General features: G+C 37.3%; 1 protein-coding gene across 5 annotated transcripts in view; it reads right to left on the minus strand.

Annotated features, from left to right (window-relative positions):
* The window catches only part of aff4 (AF4/FMR2 family, member 4), a 40,226-nt gene that overhangs the window by 11,345 nt on the left and 6,140 nt on the right, over positions 1–22,741 (minus strand). The window contains exons 1-12 of one of the 5 annotated variants that reach the window (XM_049466300.1): positions 18,720–18,938; positions 13,220–13,346; positions 9,880–10,668; positions 7,637–7,681; positions 7,403–7,489; positions 6,797–6,824; positions 6,412–6,481; positions 5,227–5,310; positions 3,816–3,966; positions 1,935–2,732; positions 1,129–1,208; positions 792–1,005 (exon numbers count right to left, since the gene is read on the minus strand). In XM_049466300.1, coding sequence (XP_049322257.1) covers positions 792–1,005; positions 1,129–1,208; positions 1,935–2,732; positions 3,816–3,966; positions 5,227–5,310; positions 6,412–6,481; positions 6,797–6,824; positions 7,403–7,489; positions 7,637–7,681; positions 9,880–10,668; positions 13,220–13,346; positions 18,720–18,736 — 2,490 coding nt within the window. In that variant the 5' untranslated portion in view covers positions 18,737–18,938. Of the gene's footprint in view, positions 1–791; positions 1,006–1,128; positions 1,209–1,934; positions 2,733–3,815; positions 3,967–5,226; positions 5,311–6,411; positions 6,482–6,796; positions 6,825–7,402; positions 7,490–7,636; positions 7,682–9,879; positions 10,669–13,219; positions 13,347–18,719; positions 18,940–22,741 lie in introns of those variants that run through there. The other 4 variants (XM_049466301.1, XM_049466302.1, XM_049466304.1 and 1 more) reach the window with 4 other exon arrangements.

Genomic DNA, 22,741 nt, shown 5'->3' on the forward strand with positions numbered 1-22,741 from the left:
ACATTAACATTCACACAACGAAAGAGAAGGCTGGTTAATTCTTAATTAAAGACATTTTCAGACACTATTTTTTATTTAAAATGGCATAAATGCCTTGTAATGCTATTCTATTAGCTTTATGGCTGTTGCATTTAATGGTCTTAGAATGACAATAATATTGTTTATCTCAATAATTTTAGTGACAAACAGCTCTGAAAAAGCTACAAAAAGCTACTGCAGACAATATTTTTGCCAAATTCCAAATAAAAATGGTCATTAAGAGCATTTATTAGCATAAAATAAGAAATGGCTGAGATGCAGAGCTTTCAGTCTTCAAATAATGCAAAGTTCATATTCATAAAGTTTTAAGAGTTCAGAAATCAAAATTTGGTGCATAAAACACTGGTTTTTAATCACAGTTTTCATGCATCTTGGCATGTTCTCCTCCACCAATCTTACACACTGCTTTTGGATAACACTGTGCCACTCCTGGTGCAAAAAATTAAGCAGCTCAGTAAGAGCTCAAGCCTGTTTTGATGGAATTTGAGAATTATATTCCAGATTTTTTTTTAATTAAGTGGTTTAAATATATCGCAATAGGTCTAATTTTGATTATCACAATAACATAATTTATCATATTCTAAAATATTCTCATTCAAGTTCACCCCTAATCGTAACCTCAAATTGCTAAATTCAACCAACAATCATGCATTTTTTTTTTTTTTTAATATTACAGAAATGTCACTGTCTATGTGACATGTTGTGAAGCATTCCCATTAAGTCGCTGTTTAGACTGGACCATAAACACAAACCTTTGTTTCTCTGCTGCGACCTTGTTTGTCCTCGCTCTTTCGCTTGGAGCTGCTCTTACTGCCCTCCTTGCTGCTGGTACTGCTGGGCATCGAGGAGGACGACTGGCTAGCCGTGCGTTTGCGGCCCTGGTGCTCCGGCTTGGGGATTCGTGGGAGGGCCAGAGAGGGAGAGGGCACAGGCTCTTTCTCCTTATTCACACTCCGCTTCGATGACCTAGCAGAGATACCACACATATTAAGCGACTATCAAACACATGACAAACTGAGGGATATAGTAGAATGTGACACTCACATTTAAGGTTACCAGTCTTAAGTGTTTTAGGAAACTTCCACTTACTCCTTATTCGGTTTATGATGTGAAGACTTCTCTTCCAGCCTGGATTTCTTGCTTTCTGGCTTAAGGCTTTCTTCATCAGGCTACAAGCAAAACATCCAAGTGGTTAAAAAGGTTAAAGCACAAACAGGAAGTTATCCAAAACAATTTATACTTGCCCTAATAAAACTATCTCCACACTACATTTGACGAACACCTCATTTGATTTATATATGTCAAAATTCAGTTTTATAGATTTTAATAAGAAAATAAAGTTATCAAAAAGATCAAGGCTTATTTATAGTGCTTTTACGCCTACCTGGTTTGGACAGAACTAAAATAACAGGTGTGAAACGTGTCACAGACCAAAATTTGGCCCGATTATTAGAAGCGGATCAACTGAACAATGTTGGGGTTCCTTTTCAGGTAAAAACACATTTTTTTTTACCTGAAAATGAGAAATTGCTGATATAACAAAAAAAAGTTCATATTAATTTATTCACATTTTAAGAGTTCCGAAATCAATTTTTGGTGGAGTAACCCTGGTTTTTAATCACAGTTTTCATTAATCTTGGCATGTTCTCCTCCACCAGTCTTACACACTGCTTTTGGATAACTTTATGCCACTCCTGGTGCAAAAATTCAAGAAGTTCAGCTTGGTTTGATGGCTTGTGATCTTTCATCTTTCTCTTGATTATATTCCAAAGTTTTTCAAATTGGTAAAATCAAAGAAACTCATCGTTTTTAAGTGGGCTCTTATTTATCATACTCAATTTTTTTTTATCTTAATAATCCTGTGGCAAATTACTGAACAGCTTAAATAAAATTACCTTATGTTTTCTCTTGGTCTTGCTTGTTGATTTCTCCCCTGGCTGCTTCTGGAAGTCCTTGTTCTCTCCTGCTGATTCTCTCTCCACCTTCACTTCGGAGTCCTTGTAAGGCCTACCAGGCACACGACTCAGCAGGTTCAGGTCAATGGTGACCAGAAGCTGCCTAGGGGGTGGTGGCCTGTCGTCAGGGTCACTGAGTGGCGATAGCAGTTCTGTGCCCTCCATGGGTGAAAAGACACAAACGGGCGTACGGATGCTCTCTGGATATTTGGGCGTCTGTGAAGAGGAGGGCGCGCTCTCCTCGCCCTCAGAGTCAGACGATGATGAGGCAGTGTCCACAAACTCCCGTGACTTTTGAAGAGGCTTGGCTGGTCCCTTAGGCTTGCGCTTCTCCTGTGCTGCACGGGGTGAGGATGATGACTTGGGCTCCTTCTTAATGTTGGGCTTGCGCGGGCCCTTGTTAGGCGCCCGGGCGCGTTGTGGTGGAATCTCAGGTGGTGGTTCACTCTCCACCTTCAGTCCACCTTTAGGCTCCTCCACCACAGGTGGCTTCTCCGGCTTCTTGGGCTGCTTTTTGCCCACAACACGCCTCTGGCTGGAGCCACCACCCTCGCTTTGAGCAGGAGACTTCTGCCGGCCCCGGCCGCTTTCTGAACCCTTTTGTGCGGCTCGCAGGTCTCGACCTGGAGTAGGCGTAGAGTCCTTGGAGCCCTGGCTGCCGTAGCCTCGACCCGTGTTGGCCTCACGGTCTTCCATCTTGGACAACCAGTTGTCGAGTTGCCAGTTGTGGGGTTCACGCTGGTATGTATGAAAAACAAGAAGCACAAGCTAAAGCACAAATCTCAATAAAGCACACACTCTATTCGTTAATTCTGAAATGTTCACGTGTACCAAATCAAATTCTTGCTAAGAATCTCAAGTATTGATCACTGGGCAAAAGGGCAGAAGGTATGACCATGTATGATTAATGCCAGGTTCACACTAAAAGATTTTAGCCTAGTGTTGCAGTCACTTAAAAAAAGTCTGCTTGGCAGCAAGTTGGCGATTACTCAGCGCTCTCTCAGTCTTTCAGGGTAAGCCATCGTTGAGTGCTCAACGACGAGTTGCCAGTGTCTGGCAAATATTTGTGCGCAACTGGGAGTTAAGAGCAGTGGCTACCTACAGCTAATGGGATCACTTATAAAGAGAGAACCACAGGTCCAAAATGCATCTTCAGCATTGCCAGATCTATTTATGGAGAGTCTGACCACTTTCTGCTTATTTAGGAAATGACTGATAAAACACAACACCAGAGAGGTAAAAGGAGCTAAAAGCAAAAAGTTCAATTAAAATTAGTACTTAAGCTGATAACTTCTTGTTCTGACTATTTCTTTCATTTTATAAAGCAGAATAAAGCATTTTACTAATCACTCAATTTTTTTTACAGCAAATGTATTTTAGGCAGTAGAGGTGCTAGCATTACTGCTACTGTGAGCTGATTGGTTGGTGAGTTTAAGCCTAAACCATGTTTAAAAGGTTTATAACTGGAGTTTAAAACCTTAAAAATGATGTCTGGTGCTGAAACAATTGATATAGTTCTGCGTTGAGGAAATAAGTACATATATTTCAGTATAAAATGATTAGACATTCATAAAAAATGATTTTGCTCAATTGCTCCATATAAAAAAATGTGTTTCTAGAGAGCAGCAATTCGATTTTGTAATTTGTGACCCTGTGTCACGAACTAAATGACTCGCGATTACAGCACAACCAGTCGTGTAGTGTGAACAAGCACTATGACCTAACTACACACAAAGTCATGTAGTGTGAACCTGGGATAAGTGATATTTAATACCAATACTGGTTTGAACTGTCTATAGACTCATGGTGTCAGTGTGTCACCTCAGGTGAAGCTGCGCGTGGTGGTTCATTGGTCTCGCTGTCAGTGGAACTGCTTTCACTTTCGCTCTCAGATCCAGAGCTGCTGTCTGAGCCACTGCGGCTGCTAGAATCTTCTCGCTCCGCTACTTCACTGTTATTATTACTGTTATTACTGAAGAAAAACAAAAAGCACACAACAAATAGGGGTCAGATATATGTAACACAAATTCACATTTTTTTTACACATTTACATATAAAAAAGTAATTTTGTGTATGTGTGTTTGTGTATAAAATAACCTGTCTTTTATAGATCTAAACATTTAATATTCAACTTGTTTTTAAAAAATCTAATATTTAAATCATTAAAAAATGTAATTTACGGAATTGTATTGATTTGTTGTGATGAGACGGTTACGACATCCACACGACTTTCACACCTATGACTTTGTGTCTACTTAAAATGGTAAAATTAGATTACATAAAATGTAAGAACTCCATAAACTGACTGGATAAAATGACTTGTCCTCTTAATATGTAGTTGCAAACAACTTTAACAACAACTACAATTGAGTTGTTTTAAGATCTCTCTACAGGTGTTCTGGATTTATATCTGGACTAAATGCAGGGCAATCCAGCACTTTCTATTTGTCTCATTTTTTATGGTATGCTTTGGGTCATTGTCATGCTGGAAGACCCATGATCCTGACAAAGACCTCGCTTTCTGACACTGGGCCTTTCACTGAACTTCAAAAAAAAAAAAAAAAAAAAAAATTAATAAATAAATAATCTTTCACAAACAACCTCAAAACGTCTTTAAACCTCCACCATGTTTGCCTGCAGTAACGCTGTTCTGTCCCAAAGCTCTCAGGTATGTTATTTCTTTTTAATTCTGGGTCAACAGTGAGGTTTTCTCCTAGACCTCCAATTTCAGCAGTACAGGTCTGTTTGAGTTTGCCCAAATGTCCTAACTTTACTGTAATTTTGGTTCTTACATGACCAGATGATTATTATATGATTATTAAGTGTGATACACAGACAAATACTGAGACAACTTTGATGTTTTAACTGGTGTGTCACAAATTATGCAACTATGCAATTATTTCTTACAATTTAGAAAATTACGCTAATAATTTTGTCCAGTCAATTTCTGGAGATGTGTGGAAATTCTTCAAGATTTTTCCAATGCAGTTTTCTTGGAATATGTGGAATATCTTAACCAAATGTAAAAATATACATTTTTGCAGAACAAATCTCAAATAATCCTAAACAGAACTGCTCATGTTGTTAAAAAAAAAAGTAAAAAAAAAATATGATACTCTTTAGATCTTAACTGACTATGTTCTCATCACTCAATGTCATTTTAAAAGGCAAATTTCATGTCTTCATTTACACAAAATGATGCCTGTAGCTTTCTAAGGTGCTGCTCTAGTACCTTGCTGAGGTGTTCCTTTTAGCAGGGTCTTGCTCTCCATCACTATCTTCACTGCTGCTGAGTTTCAGATCATCGTGCAGCATACTGGAGCAGATGCACAATAACATGACACCCGTTATACTACAGTTACAGCTACAAGTGAACTAACTACAAGGACTAATAGGCAAATGCATGTAATTACATTCACTTCTCAATGTTTGTAGAGTACCCATCAAACCTGCACTTAAAGTGTAATTAAAGATGTACTACTACATACTACACTCAAACAACCAAGCATACAAAAATGAGATTTTTTAAAAATGCTGCGTTCCATTTACCTCGGATGTTGGAACAGGGAATGATGCCATACCCAAGGCATTTCAGTTAAACATTCCGATAACTGAACAATATTTTAAAACAAGTTGGTTAAAGAATTAAGTTTACCACAACTGGTTTGACAATCCTTTTTTGGCATTTTAAGGTGAATTCAACCAAATTATCTAATACTTTTTGTGCCCCAGGTTATTGTTTGTTTCAGTTGGTAATGGTGTATTATGCATGAAAAAATCTCAAAAAGAAGTACTGTGTGTACCACTGAATTAATTACACACAAATAGAGATAGCTAATAATAAAATGTGTACTACTACCACTGCTTTTTACAACTGTTTATTATCTTGGATTCGGATCTCAAAAATTAAAACTGACCGTTTCAGTTGAAATGTCTTGAAATTCTGACATTAAAACTCAAATGAAACGCAGCATTAATCACACATGTTGTACCGTATTTTTCACACTACAACGCATATCAGATAAGGAACATTTTAAACAGCACTTGTAAAGTAAACAAAACTGTAATTATTAAAAAAAACATTTTCAGATGAGTCAGACAAGTCAAACAAGCACTGGATGTAAACCTACACAGATTTCTCTCCTCAAAACTGTTATTTATTTACAGTAAGCTTAGATTTTGAGATTTCCACTAAAGCTGGAGCATTAGCGGCTAACTTCTTACGTCGCCTAACATCGCTACACATATGCAGCCCGACATCGCTACACTGAAGGACCGTTAGTGTTCCGGTAAACCAGTGCGATTTTTGGGAAATTTTAAAATTTCAAGATTTCAAGTGCGCCTTATAGTGTGAAAAATACGGTACATCAAAATTTGAAATTAATGTATAATACTGAAAAACAAACAGGCAACTCACGTGGGCTGTTCACCGTCGCATGCTTTATTCTGCGGAATTGAGGATGAGCCCTTTCCTGAGATACATTTTTCTATGAGGGAAAAAAAACATTAAAAACTTTAGTTTGGAAAGATCTCTACCATTATCTGTTATCACATAGATTAACTGAGGGACACATTTTGATATTCCAAGATCAAACTACGTTTAATTGCAAAAAAACAATTATAAGCAATGTATAACTCCATTAAAAATGAACATCCTTTGACTCTTAATTGAGATAAATATGACTAAAAACATATTCAAAAGTGTTGCTACATTTTGGGCATAGTGTTCAACTCTTTCTGCATAGTAAAAACATTCCATTAAGAGTAAGAGCACTTCATATTGATAACAACAGAATACTTACTCGGTCCAAAACCAGGGTGCTGGGCATCCTGCAACACAAAGCAGATTTGTCAAGGCTCAAGTCTATGACTAAAACGGTTGTAAATGTGACCACAAATATTAATATGAGGGTATTAACAATTAACTTGCTAGTGGCAACAGACAGCAACTTCTTACTATTATTTGATACACACCTATAAAAAAAAAAAAAAAAAAAACTACTGGTGATTCTTAACCATTTTTATGAGCACTTGGCTCCTGGTGCTAATTCATCGTCTGGAGCCCGGTTGGTGGAGACTCTAACAGGGCTTTGAGATCATGATTTTCAAATGGCTTTCAGAGCTTTCAGACACATTACAGCATCTTATCTGACAAAGAATCTCTAAAGATTTTTTTTTTTTTGACATCAGTAAAGCATTAAGTTAACATCCATCTTCATTCTCCAAGTGCCTGATCCTACATGCTGACTCAACCATGACTCATTTTCCTAGAACAGCAGCTCTCCAAGGACGCTAAAAAAACCTGCTACTGCACTGCACTGCACGCAACGAAGCGACAGCGGACACAAGCTTACGACAATCATACTAAAGTCAATGGAGAGTGCTGGACGCCCGCAGTGATGTCAGACCTTAGTAGGGAAGGGGAACTTTGAAGGTTCTGTCTTGCAAGGAGTATGAATAGCTGTAAGTGGTGGAGGCCATGTCTGAGTCATTTCCTGAGAGAAGGAAAGAAAGAAAGAAAAGAAAGAGATGAGTTCGACAGAACCTGGAAGTGGAAAAAGAAACCAAAGCACAACTGAATTCATATAATAAGAATCACTATCACTACCGATAATTAGAGACAAACACGACGTTGCATTTACCTTCAAAATCTCATCAACACAGCTTGGGTCTCCCGTCATGGAACCCTGTCAAATGAAATAAGAGCAGTCTGCATCAAAAATGTATAAATAAAGCACAGAGACTAACTGAGGATAGTATCCAGTGCATTAAACTTCAAATGAGGACAAAGGTCCCTCATAAAGACTCGATCCTCCGGCTTTAATTACATGAATGAATTTACCTGCTGTTAGTGATTACTGTAAAATTCACATACTATAATAATTATTTTCAAACCCCACCTGATTTTCAAAAGAATTTTATATCTAATAATGGTTTATTTTACGTTTATTTTTGCATTAGGACTTGCTTTCCTTTTTTTTCAAATCTTAAATAGTGATCTGAACATTATTTTGGGACCTGGACAAAAGGCACAGCCACAGCCCTGTTCATCAGTCCATCCTTCAGTCCTTAACAGGTTTTTAACTTTTTTTTTCCCCCTAATCTCGCATTTAAAATTTGTAAACACCCTAGACAACCATTTTATGATGCTGTATTATTTCTGTTTAAAAGTCTGCTTCTACCTGCTGCTTGTGGTGATAATTACAATAAAGATCTGTACTGTATAAAAAATAATAAAAAAAAATCATATAACATCCTGCTAAAGAAACCTGTGGTTTGGAGACCTGCCTCCAAAAAAGCTGACGATAGCTTTAACACTAGCTAGCAGAATGTTGTTGATATGGTTTTTGCTGAACACAATAAACTTATGGTTAAATGATCATTCAAACTCATACAACACAAAAATAACTAGGTCAGGGACTTCCATCCACAAAATTCTTAACTTTCAGATAGCTTTATTCCAAATAAATTACATTTATCCGCAACGTAAATGTAAACTGCCCTTTTACGTATTTAATTAAAAAAAAAGCTTAGGCTATAACCTTATTTAACGTTGCAGCGATAAATTAAAGGCACACTCAGGGCGTATTTACATCCGAGATTCCAATCCAGTAAAAGAAAAGGAGCTTGTTTTGGGTTCATTAGGGACTGCTGCTGCTCTATATTAAATTACAATGAAAAACATGCTACAATCCAAAACACGGGATCTTCTTCCTGTATTTACCTTCTTGCTCGGCCCCAGACAGGTCTGACCAATAAGTGGAAATGGCATATTAGCAAAGTTTGATGTGATGCATTTGTTACTCTTTCGGTTTTCCTTGTGTAAAACAAGACCAAAGCAGAAGGGAAAGGCTCCAAGTAAATGATCCCATTCACTGACTTGGTCTAGACAAACTACAGATGACTGAACATCCTCAAATTTTGCAATGTACCCAAGCCTTGTTTCCCTGTCTTTAGCCCTATGCAGACAGGATTCATTATTTAGGGGGTCCTGGGGTATTTTTCTCTTTTCTGGGGGTCCTCTGTGATTTTATTCCCATTCAGAACGACCATGTCCTACATGTTTTTCTTAGACGTCCCCTGAGACAATAACAGGCTGAATTATCTACTGTTTTTTACTGAACTCTGTGGTCCTCCAGTAATTTTATTCCCGTCCAGATGCACATATTGTGAGTTTCGTCACCTCACGTTTAATAAAATAGCTATTTGTCCACTGCTACGCACCGCAATTACACTTCGGGCGTGTTTCCATGGAGATCCACGTAAACATAACAGCAGGTGGAAATGGAGGAGCTACTGAACGCGATATCCTGTGACTGAGAAAGCCAAAAAAAAAAACTCACACAGGAGGACCCTCTTGTTTTTTCCAATTGCAGTTCGGATGCCAAAGTTTTATCACTGAGTAGTAAAATATCATTAAGCGTGAAATATTTTTTACAGGCGGCCCCCTGAGAAACTAATCCTGCCCGGATAGGGCTTTTGAAGAAATTTTGATATTCTTGGACATTCAAGGGTAGAAATACCAACCCTGTCTGTTTACTGGTAAGCACTAGCTAACTTCTACTGCACCAGCTCTTACAGTCTGAACTGTTTTGTACAGTTAAAACTGTACAAATGAAGTAACTCATAAAGCATAAAAAGTGCTTTAAACTGGTTTAGATAGGGACATGGGTTAAAATGCATAAAATCACTAACTCAAAACTTGTCCGTGTTCATCATTTTCATGTTTTTGTAGCCAGTGCTAAAGTCACAGCATCAACAATTTAAAAGAACACAACACACACAGGGCTGTGTTAACATACATAAAAGTATATAAGGGTCTGGGTTCAATCACATTTTGGTGTTTCATCAGTTTATGGTGACTGATCTATAAGAAAAGCCTTACCTCTACTGGTGCTGGAATCTTGAGCTTGGTGAGCGATGCTTTCCCATTGCCCTTTATGTCCCCCACACTGCTGCTGTGAGACTGGCCTCCATAAGACTCGGATGAAGTCTTGGGCTCTGCCGTCTCCTGGCCGTCCATGGGCCTCACGTAGGCTGTGGGCTTCTGTAGCATAGAGCCCGGTTTGGACATGAGTGAGGGAGGAAAAGTCTGGCTGGAATGCTGGCCGCTGGGGAAGGATGAAGAGGATGACGAAGAAGAGGAGTGCACCCTGGATGGCGAGTCCCAGTTGGCCTCACGGTCTCTGGGTGACTTGGAACGATAACGCTCCTTGCCATGGTGCTCGGCTGTTAGCGAGCGCGAGTGGCTACTAGAGTTCAGGGAGCCCTTGGCTGGGCTGGAGGTGGTGTGCGACTTGTGCTCGTGCTTGCTGGACTTCTTGCTGCTACTACTGCTGCTGCTAAAGTCTCGGTCGTGCCGCTGGCTGCTGCTGCCACCATTGCCACTGCGCTGGCTACTGCTGTGGCTGCCCGAGCTGGAGCGATTCTGGGATTTGGAGGAAGAGGAGCTGGAGGTGCCAGAAGCCGGGCCCACAGGAGTCCATTTGTTGCCCTGACTCTGGCTGCCACCTCCACGTGACTCACCATACATAGATTTCTCCTCTGAGGAGGAAGAGCCTGAGGCCTTGGCCATGAGCTTAGAAATGGGAGGTTCACCGATAGTTTCTTTCATTTCGTCGTAGTTTCCTAGCATGCTCTGGATACGACTCGAAAGTTTGTCTTCTGTCTTTGACTAGAGAGACAGAGAGAGAGAGACAGAGAGAGAAAGAGAGACAGAGAGAGAGAGAGAGAGAGAGAGAGAGAGAGAGAGAGAGAGAGAAAGAAAAAAAAGAAAAGACAACATGAATTAAATCAATGATGTAAATAAACTACATAACAATGCAAAAACTCATGCAAAGTAGCAACTGCAATTATTTCGCTAACTTGAAAGACTGTAAAACTTGTTTAACAACATAAGCAGCAGTGTCACACTAATTTAAATAGTTTAAACCAGCACTTCAACCAAACAACAGTTCTGGCACCTGATTTACAGTGAGCACTGAAAAACTTAAGGCTTTCAAAAAACACATTTACTGTCCCTTTTACCCTCTTTACTATTATATCTTCCACTTATCATTAAAGAATACTTTAATAAAGAAAGAAACAAACCCCAACATTTAAAAATAGCAATTATATCTAAAAAGCTAAAGACAATATCAGCTAAATTAATGTAACCCTCCCTGTAAAGCTGGGTAAATACTCAGGGAAGGTCAGGAAACACAGGGGATCTCCGAAATGCCAGAGAAAGCAACAGGGAAAAGAGGGGCTCCTGTATTATTTACATTATGATACAGATACAAACTCTATAAATCACAATGCGCAATACCAATAAAACCACAGCAACAACAAAAAAAAAAAAAGATATGCATCCTGAATACTGACTCACCACTAAAAATGGTTTTCTCTGGGCTAAATGCTGGGTTTAATATACTGTGGACGCGGATGAGCTACAGAACGTCCAAGTAAAATGACATAATCACGACTTTATGAAATTACAGCACACAAGGGAGCATACCACTCAACAATTTAAACAATGGCCTGTCTACATTGACGCAGCAATTCACACTGCTGCCATTAAGAACATACATGCCACCTTCTTCTTTGTCAGTCAGACAACTTCAACAAAAGCTCCTTTTTTCCTACTGATCAAAAACAACCAGCTCCATGTGTTTGATTATATGTGATCAGTGTGTGTACACTGGGGTTAAAAGTAATTGGTAATGTCATTAAAATACATTAAGAACACATTTTTTCCACTATGATTGAACATACATTTAAATAATTTTAACGATAATTCTTGAGGTTTTGTTCACTTTGATCCTTGTTTGTACTGCTCTGAAAAGAATGCCTTCATGCTTGAGCAACTTTGCTCAACAGTGTCAACATCCAACTACATATAAACCTTTAGCCTTTATCTACGTATACAGGAACTAGTCATATGTTTCCTGCTTTAAACAACATCCTCATGTTTACAGCTTGATTAAAATAATGACTGATGTTTTGCTGATGACTGATATTTAATTTAGACAACGTCTCATCTCCCTTAAATGAACTTGTCTAAATACTAATGAGCTTTCCCTTTTCTTGTTCTCAGCTTGCTACTGGGAACTGAAAGCTGAATTTAATTAAGACTACCTGTAGGCTTTGGATTTACACAGTAATCTGCAGACAACAGGGGCAGAAAGCCAATGCTGAAAATGTCAAAGGCATAAAGTCATATTATTTAATTTTATTAAATTAACAGTTCATAACTTCTTTGGCTTACTGAAACACAGCCTGAAAATACTGAGTAGTACAGCAGTATTAACCAAACTAATCTTCCAATATTTGTGCTCCAATACTCTAAGCTCCATTTTGTTTACTCATGCCATATTCCTCTTCATGTTGACAGCTCTTTCATCTTAGAAACATCCTAAATGGAATCCCTACCCAGGTAAAGCAAGCACTTACCTTTGTATAAAGCTGCTTATAAGATTAGACAGTGGAGGACTAAAATCCTCTTCACTGTCTGCTGGTGGTTAGACACTATATCTAATTTCACTGCAAGGTAAGCATGTTTCAGCATAGTCTTGTTGGAATTAGGCTACAGTTTTAAAAGAACCAAAAAGGTACCAAAAAAGGTTCTATGAAACAATGCTGAGGAGAACACAATTCAAATAATAAATTCCCTAAGTAATTATTCAATCATCATACAAGGTTATTGAATCATTGTTATCTTCTACTAGGTTTCAGCATGTGTCTGAATTTTATGTGGCAATGTGCGAAACTTATTTAAACATCAAGCACCCACCTTTTTTTAAATCAGTGTTTAAAAATAAATCACAGGGTCACCAGCCTGCGGTGACAGACAAGTGCCATTCAGGAATTCAAGGGACAATAGGGACTAAGGTTAATAGCACACTGGTCACAAGTCTAGCTGCAAGAACGTAATCTATATTACAGAGAGTGTGAAACTTAATCTCAAGCGCAAAGCACAAGGTTTTCTTTTTGTGCTTCGCCAACAGCCATTTTAGGTCAGGCAGAAAAAAAAGTGCAATAAGTGCAGTAAAAGCTGTAACTGCTGCATTTAATCAAACCTACTTACCTCATTCTGTGTGCATGTTTTTATATGGATAGATAAATGTCAAAGTAAGCAGCCATTAGCTTTAAAAAAATGAAGACTAGTACATGTGTGATACAATAAACAAAACCAAGTTGAAACAAACTAAAGAACAAATAGAAAAGAGGGAAAAAAATGAACTTACAACTTTATAAGGTTCAGGAAAGAGAGGGGAATTGGCTGGAAAAGCCTCTCCTCCCTGCTGGATTTCTTGATTTCTCCTTTCTCTTTCTTTCATACGGAGCACATTCCGGTCTTCACGGTTCATGTTGCTAACAACAGAGACACAGTCACTAAGCATGGAGAACTGGAGGAAAAAAAGCACAGCTTTCCAAAGCCTCAATCCACATTTAAACCCAAGGTACACTCAGTAATATGAGGATCAATGGCAAAAACAAGACAAGACAGCTACTGAGGGCAGGCCTGTCACGATAATTAGGTTAACGTTTAACCCTACAATATATGAACGTGATCTCGCTAATTCTTGCTGACCTTGATATCTATAATCTATTGTGTTTCCTTTCGTGGTTGCTTACATACAAATTAACTTCACCAATGTTTCAAACAGTCTGGCAATGACCAATGCATCAATAACAGAGCGTCCATACACACAGAATGGACTGCAGTAGGTGAAGAAATAAAGTATACACTTGGTTTTGGCATAAAGTCATTTTAGAATTATAATGTCAGATATCACAATTATGTCTAAGATAACACATCTTGCAATAAAAAATAACTACTGTGACAGGTCTAACTGATGGGGTGTTTGAATCATTATCTTAGAGCCTCTCTTATTCTGAGTACAAAATCTAATGATTACCTATCAATTTTAATTTAGTCTCACTGATTTCTGCAACTGACCTGAATCGGAATTTGACTAAAAGGGAAAGGGGTTCATAGGGGTCACTAAAAAATATGGGAACTGTGGTGCTGTTGTCCTGTTACTTGTGAACAGTGAAGCATACGGATGCCAGTCGGAAGTCAGAGAACTCTCATGTATGTGTTACCTTCTAACTCGTCTGTTCTAGTCAGATCTTCTGGAGTCACACTCAGAGCCGGACTCTGATAATCTGATAATCCGTTCACATTCTCTGAACTCCCATAAATACAATCCAAACTAATTCTGTATCTTCAGACCAGCTGCTCTGCATTCAGCTACTACCACCTGCCTGGGACTAGGTGCCACGCACCAATTCCAGCTATGCTTACTTGGACTTTGAGTGCTGTTATTGTAATAATATGAGTACTATTATTGTAATGAATCACAAATAGGGAGGCACCGGATTATTGGCAACCGAACATATTTACCCAGAATAGATATATACTGAAAATTACTATTTTTCATTGCAAAATTAGGGTGTATTCCCACTAAGCACGGTTTGGTTGAATCATGCTGGAGCACTGCCTTGCTGGCCTGCAATCACACTGCGTTTAAACAATCCGTGCCGAGCGCGCTTACGCCATTACTCAGTATTCTGCCAAATTCAGCACCCCTGCCAAGAAAAGCACCCTCTCTCGGGAGCGCATGCGCACAGTGTTCTTGATAAAAGCAGAGATAATTCGCTTTATTTTACTTAGAAAAATATGTGGCAAAATGTCACTGTTACATATACATACATATACATACGTGTATATATATATATATACACACACATATATACGTGTATATATATATATATACACACACATATATACGTGTATATATATATATATATATATATATATATATATATATATATATATATATATATATATATATATATATATACACACACATACGTGTATATATATATATATATACACATACGTATATATATATATATATATATATATATATATATATATATATATATATATATATATATATATATATATATATATATACACACATATATACGTGTATATATATATATATATATATACGTGTATATATATATATATATATATATATATATATATATATATACACACATACGTATATATATATATATATATATATATATATATATATATATATATATATATATATATATATATATATATATATATATATATATATATACACACATATATACGTATATATATAGAGTGACACAGCGTGCTCCCGAGAAGGGGTGAATGTTTACAGGAACGTCGCATCACTGGCTTTATCTTGTTCGAGCTCACACTGCATGCGTGCCGCGCTCGAGTCCCAGCGAACCGTGCCCAAGTATGGATCGGAGCGATCGCACTAGTCAAATAAGCCACCCACGGTTTGGTAACCGTGGGTGCCCGGGCACAGCAAGAATTGCCTAGTGTGGAACACTCTTACATGTTTCCTTACTAATAATTACCATTATTACAATGAACATCATGAGTCCTTTCAAATACTTGCTATCGCTACTATGAATACTGTGACTTTTTATTAACAATGTATAAACAACATGTAACTTTGACCAAAGGTGAGCATGTCTCACTGTGTGATTCTTGGTTCCTCTTTTTCTTTAACACGGACACCTTTGGCTTTTTCACTGGTAGATTTATTTTCTATTGATCATTTTTTTTCTTACTTATTACTGTTAGCACTGGCAGAAGTCAATGCTGAAAAGATCTTACTCTCATAAAAAGAAATCGATCCAACTCACTCTTATGCTTTATAGCATCCATAAAGACCTGCCCAAAAAGGTGAAGCTTTTTCTTTTATAATCTCCAGTCATTATTACTTGTTACACAGTTAAAACTCCCTGTACTTGTACTCTTTAAAGAAAGTGCCGTTTAATTATCTGCCCTACGTGTAACATAAGATTTGTTTTAGTTAAGTAGGCTAACCAAGGACAATTGCATGTTCTGTGACACAATGAGTAATACGTGATGTACAGAGGCAACTCAACATGAAGGGAATTTGAGATGACTGACAACAATAGTCCGGCAGCTTTTAACCACTCACTCGGTTAGATTTAGGAGATGATAAGCAAGAGGGTTAGTGTGGCCCGGTCACTGGAGAGCCCAGAGGTGGACTCAGATAACCAAAAGTGCTAAGTGCTGTTGCCTGGGACAAAGATGGTACTAGAAGAAAAGAAAAAAGCTGCTGACGTGATATTTTCTGCTGACACACGCAAATATCTAGAGAGTTTGCCAGTGTCATGTAGACAGGAAGTAATTCAGGAAGGCAGGGATTTCTTGCTACCCAAGCTACTCAGAGAAGGATGACATGACAGCAAGTTTCTCACTGTAAACATATTTGGGTCTAGATTGAATGAAAAATGACTAAATGTAACTGGAAATAAGCCTTCCTTTTTCCTAGCTTATCAAAAATGTGCTAAATCCAACATTTACAATAAAGCAAAAGATGCCACAGTTACAGATCTACAGAAAAAGGTTACATCAAAATGTTACAAAGAGAGTAAAAGCTTTCTTAAATCAACAACCTAAAGTCGTGAAGACGGTAAACAAGCAAGTAAAAAACACCTCAGGCTTAATAACTAGTCACAGCCAGGTTTGAGAGCTTTTTTGCACTCAAAACACAAACAACAAATCCTTAACGGACAAGACTAATTTGTGATTTCCCAGTTTTAACATCAGTGCTAAATAAAGAAAACGTTATGTTTTGCTACTCATACAAAATAAATCAGCAGTTGCAGATTCTTCAATAAAATACTCTTTCATACACAGTAAAGTGCTTTTTACTCAATTACTCACCCAATGAAACAATTTTATTATAGATATATATAAATATATAAAGTATAAATACATTGTCAATAAGATAAGATATATTGCCCAGGTTTAACTGGAACACCCAGACAAGTCAGACTTCCTTCTCAAAAAGACAGGAGTCTCACCAAACCTAAGCTTAGAATCCAAGATGGCTGCATCAAGATGTCACATCGACAGCAGAAAAACAGCATTTTTATACAGTTCATCATCACTCACTACATCAGTCACAGACACAGTACTGTCTTAAGTTGAAGATTTATCTTCTAACTTCTATATGGACCATGTGTTTTCATGGTCTGTGAGCGCACAAAAAAAACAATAACGTATTGAAAACAACCTTAACCTGGGAAAAAAGTGGGATATATTTGGACTAGATTTGCTATAAACACTGATTGACTGTCACTCCAGTTGCAGTAAAATCCAAAAATCTTTAGCTAACTATTTTCTGAAAATGTTTTTGAAACAGTGTACAATTATCGTAACACTGTTTAACTGCTACATCGTCAACTCGAGTGTGACTTAATTTTTTTTTAGTTTTAACAATGGAGTGCAGAATTAATTTTAAGACTCAGGTCACTTGTTGATTATATCAACAACAAAGTTATTAGCAATTCTCCAATCTATAAAGGGTGGCAGAGGACCCATTTAACATCTGTTGAAAGAACTCACTCAGCCTAAACTCACTTTCTAAAGGTTTGCTGGTGGGGGTTGACCTGAAAGTTGAAGGGGGGTGGATGAAGGCCCATGTCCCTCAGTAGATCAGTGGATAGCAGTGGAAAGAACAGCATGTGAATAATGTGTCGATGGCCGGCCGTTTTGCAAGACAAAGATACTCAATTGACATTTAGCGGGGAGCGGCTTGACAAACAACCATTCCACATCTCAATCAAATTACACAGCTGTCCTCAGCAAATTTGTTACTGGTAATTACAGATTAACTGATGTAACTGGACTGTTGTACTTCATCCACTGCTTTATCAGTAAGACTTCTGATTAATGGTGCTTATTAAACAGGTTTAAATTAGCAAAAGCCTTCCTTATTTCAGTACTGGTTGAGATTCAGTACCGTTAGTTGATGAAAAATGAAAATTCATAATTCAGCAGTTGATTATGAAGCTGAACATAAAGTTAACTGTTCAACAAGTGCTGGACAATAACTTAATATGAATCACAATAGAAAATGTTTCAATATCAGTGATATAATTTCAATATACATGAATTACAAAATCGATCACTGACTGACATTTGTCACAGGGTACATTACATGAATAATTTAATTAATTTTTGTACTCAGACTGCCATTTTGAGTGTTTTTCTGTGGCATTTTTATATTTTATTGTATTGATCGCATATATATATATATATATATATATATATATATATATATATATATATATATATATATATATATATATATATATATATATATATATATATATATATACACACGTGTATATATATATACACGTGTGTATATATATATATATATATATATATATATATATATATATATATATATATATATATATATATATATATATATATATATACGTGTATATATATATATATATTCCTATGCTGTCTATGTTTAAGCTTCAAATAATCTTTATATGATCAGTTTCTTACTATCTCACAAACTCTTAATCAAGCCTTCGACTACAATCTGTATGAAAAAGGCACCACTTAGTGTACGTGACAGTCCAGCAGTATCTCTTTCTTTAGTTGATTATTACACTGATATAACACAATCATGGAAGAGCACTAGATAGATTAATTCCAGAATAAAGGCAACAATACAGGAAGGAGATATTTCATGTTCCCAGTCATTACAGCGACATAAAAAAAGAGGATGCGGTTGCTTGGTTGGTTTTCTGAAGGTCCACAACTTTGTCAACAGTAATACAAGTTCTGAAGTACAACTATGGCTGATCAAAACTAGCAGTGGTGCTTACCCTGACTGAGAGGCCATAGCCTCAACCAAAGAACCATTGGAAAAGGATTATGAGTAAAGCTCCAGACGCTTTGGTTGTGGTCCTGATAGCCCCTCTTGGTCGGTCCCAAGTTAGGTTTTGAATTACTTTTTGATCGGCAGCATACACACTTCATCCAACCGCAGCATATTTCCTAGCAGTCTAGATAAATCTGACTTAGGGAGGGAGGGAGGTTACAGGCTGTCTGCGGGAGATACTATTCTTTAGAACATAGGGGGGGCATTGTCATGGGTCAATACATCAAAGCTGAACACAGAGGGCTCCCTCAGTGAGTGACAGGCAGGGAGAACTCTGGCCAAACACTTTGATACTGTCAACAATCTGAATCCTGATTTAGGTTTGTGGACGTGAATCAATCTTTGATAAATAAATGATAATGGCTGTAGTCTCTGACTAACAAGCTGCTTCTCAAAATGAATGCCTGCCGAGTAAGACTTTTCAATCCTGACTTCACTAGGGAGCAAAGTTCCCACTACACTGATTAAAGGCTTGAGCAAAACCAAACAAAGTAAACAGTATCACTGGCCTGTGAACAGGAGATGTAAATAACGACAGGTTGAAGTGACTACCATTCAGCATTTTGAAAAAGTTGATAGTTTTAAAGAGGTTTAAAAGAGGAACAATACATCTCCACCTCCAGTGAGTGAGAAATGGTTCAGTCCACCTCTTTCCATATAAGGAGATGTTATTTTTTGCCAGAGAGTGGATCCGCCTTGTGATGTCACGATTCAGATAGGAGCTCGACCAATCACAGGGCAGATCTGCGCACACACAGACTCCCTCCCCTCCAGCTCCAAGCAGCACAGTGTAAATTTCTTAAAGGGACAGTGTCTGTTTTCTGCTAGAGCCTGAGCAGCAGCATAAGCTAGGAAAACCCTCCTAAAATAACCAGAGTGCTCACATCACACTGAGGCAATATAATGCAATGTGGGAATCATGAAGAATCCCTCCGGACGCTTGCTGCGCCTAATGTGCCTTGTTATTCCCAACAGTTATTAGAGACTTGCCTAGGTGTACACACTTAATGTAATTAGCCTTTGTTCTCTCATCAACATGCTGTCCTCTGGCCTTTCTTTTACGTTATGTATGTGCGCAGACTCAAAAACAGGCACACCTGCTGGGTAAGTGCTGGCACACGTCCCTGGTGTGTTGCATGATGCAATATGCCTCAGTTAAGGGCTGAACAAGTGCATCCAGTTGCACGGCAGATCATTTACCTTTGATCCATTTAGTTTAGTCCTGATTATAATGTGGATACTATCTGCAAGCATGCCTGTAGCGATAACTTTGGTTAGGGTGACCTACTGTCCCAGAAATAATTATGATAAAACACATTATAAAGACTGCCATAACAATAATACAACAGAACAATGCTAAAAAAAAAAAAAAATACACTTTTTTACATTTTTGTAATGATTTAACATCCCAGCTGGTTGTGAATTGGTTATGTCATCAAAACTTCACTGTTCGGTTTAAATTACCCTTTGCACCTATTCGGCCAAACAGCAAAAGTGCTTTGTTGCCATTTTCACAAGAAAAATGAAATATTCTAAAGAATAAAAGAAAAAGAGTTGTTTTTAAACAAACCGACAAGTGATGGCAATTGTGACAGTCCTAGTTGTATCTTTGGTTTCCAGGTGAATGACACTTGCCAGAGTACTGGATTGCAAAGTATTGCACAATACTAGACAAGACAAACCATCTAAACCATACTTGTGCTGGGCACAGATGAATTAAACAGTAAATACACACACCAGGGAGTACAGTAGTGTTTACTCTTAACAGAGGCGGCCCGCCAAACCCATGCATCATTCCCAAAACCTTATCTTTAATTGCTTTGATATCAATTAAATATCAATCAAAGTTAAGGGATATACTTTTTAGTAAACTGCACAGGATTTTATTGTTTGAGAATGTCATCATAATACTACCTTTATTTGTTTTGTTTCTACTGTATATTGGGGTAGCTCAGCAGTTAAGAGCACTAAGCAATCAACGGTAAGATATGTATATATAAACACATATATATATATATATATATATATATATATATATATATATATATATATATATATATATATATATATATATATATATATACACATACATAAATACATATAAAATGAAGTTATATTGTAATAATAAAGCTTAAAACATTAGCTTGGTTCGTGTGGCCACAATTTCTTGTGATGAGGATCCCAGTGGTCAAATCATAATTTCAATTTTAATTACAATTTTATTTATTATTATCATTTTTTTTTTACAACAAAGGTTGTCACAAAGCAGTATTACAGAGAAAACCAGGTCCACGCCTCTTATGAGCAGCACCACAGAGATGCCAATTTTTATGGTGACACAGTGGCAAGGAAAAACTCCCTTTAAGAGGAAGAAACCTTGGAAAGAACCAAGACTCAGTCAGAGGGACCCATCCTACTCGGGTTCAGATAAGATTTCTCATTTCTCTGATCTCACTGTGCATCCCTAAGAGTGTCTGAATAAAGGCTTTAGCAGTAGCTTTGCTAGTTATATGTAACGTGTTAGCTATTGTGTCTGTCCAAAAGTCATGGCATGATTTTTTTTTTAAGTTGTATGACTCGTTTCTACATTTATCAATCCAAATGCAAATAATAAATATGAAAAAAGATAATAAAAAAACAGTTTGGTTTATTGCCTTTCACTGTAATATTGCAAGTTTTTAAACAATCCCCTCAAAACTCCTGAATAATGAGCAGAAATATGAACAGGGTTTTGTTTGTGTAACCGTTAAGGGATTTGGATTTTCTGTTCAGCAGACACATTCAAATGGATTAGGGAGATTTGGTCATATTTCATTGCTAACTGCTGACCTACAATTTCTTGTCCATTTATCACAGCTCTCCTCACCACAGTGTGTTGTGTGAGAATCTACACACATCCTGTGAAGAGGCTGTGTACACTCACACACCGAAAGAGTCAGTTAAAGAAGAAGGTATTTCCCTAGAGACACTGGGCAAAATGTGTACTATAGCTGTCCTACTTTTCAAACAGACATCAATTTCAATACTACTGGAAATTACTTTATTATAAGTACCTTTTTATCTGATCTAGAAACTTCCATCTACAGGTTTTATACTGGGCAGCTTTTTTTTGTTCTAGCAGAGTCACACACTCACACACACAAACGTCACTGTGGAACTTCGAGAGCAATGCCCCATAACAGCTGATGCAAATTAAACATCTATTGCTATGAGCTAAAGCACTACAACTGACACATGCAGTGCTTTTGACTCAGTATGTACAAGCTAGTCTTTGTTTTACGAGGCAAAATATAAACCATTTTCAGTATTTTAAAAAAAGACACTAATATGACATTGGCTGGAACAAAATATACACAGAACTAGTTAAACAAGCCCATTTAAAACATGTCTTTCCATCTTTTACACTGGGCTCAAGAAAAATCTTAAGCTCTGTTTTGCTGACTGGCTGGTTTACAATGAGGCACTGGGACAGCTCACAAAAATGCTCAACTTTAAATATGGTCTCTAAAAGCTACAAATGGAGACAGAATTGAGCAATACCACTGAACTGTCCTTTAGTGGATATATCACTTAACATCTATGCCAAAATCCAGCAGGGACATTTTCCTTTACATAAATAAAAAGTGTATAAATTAGTCTTTAGGTGTTAAATGGCTTTTAGTTGTGAGCTGTGGTAGTGAGGATGTATGGAATTCATGGGGTGCCAGGAAATGGCCCATTTAACAGCTTTGTTGAGTTATGTTTGATTTCCAAATGAAGACACAATCATAAGAAAGAATTTGAAGTAAGAATTCAACACCACCACAATACTTTATGATTATTATGATAAATAAAGCACTTTTTCTGATGATATAATATGTATTATCTGTACTTTTATTTCATGTGTCTTTACCAAGAGCTTTCCTATTCCTGTGTTATGTTCCTGTGTTATGTTTCAAAACGTAGTAAACTAGTCCATTTTGTCTG

This window comes from Astyanax mexicanus, chromosome 17 (genome assembly GCF_023375975.1).
Source record: "Astyanax mexicanus isolate ESR-SI-001 chromosome 17, AstMex3_surface, whole genome shotgun sequence".
Classification (NCBI taxonomy): Eukaryota; Metazoa; Chordata; class Actinopteri; order Characiformes; family Acestrorhamphidae; genus Astyanax; species Astyanax mexicanus.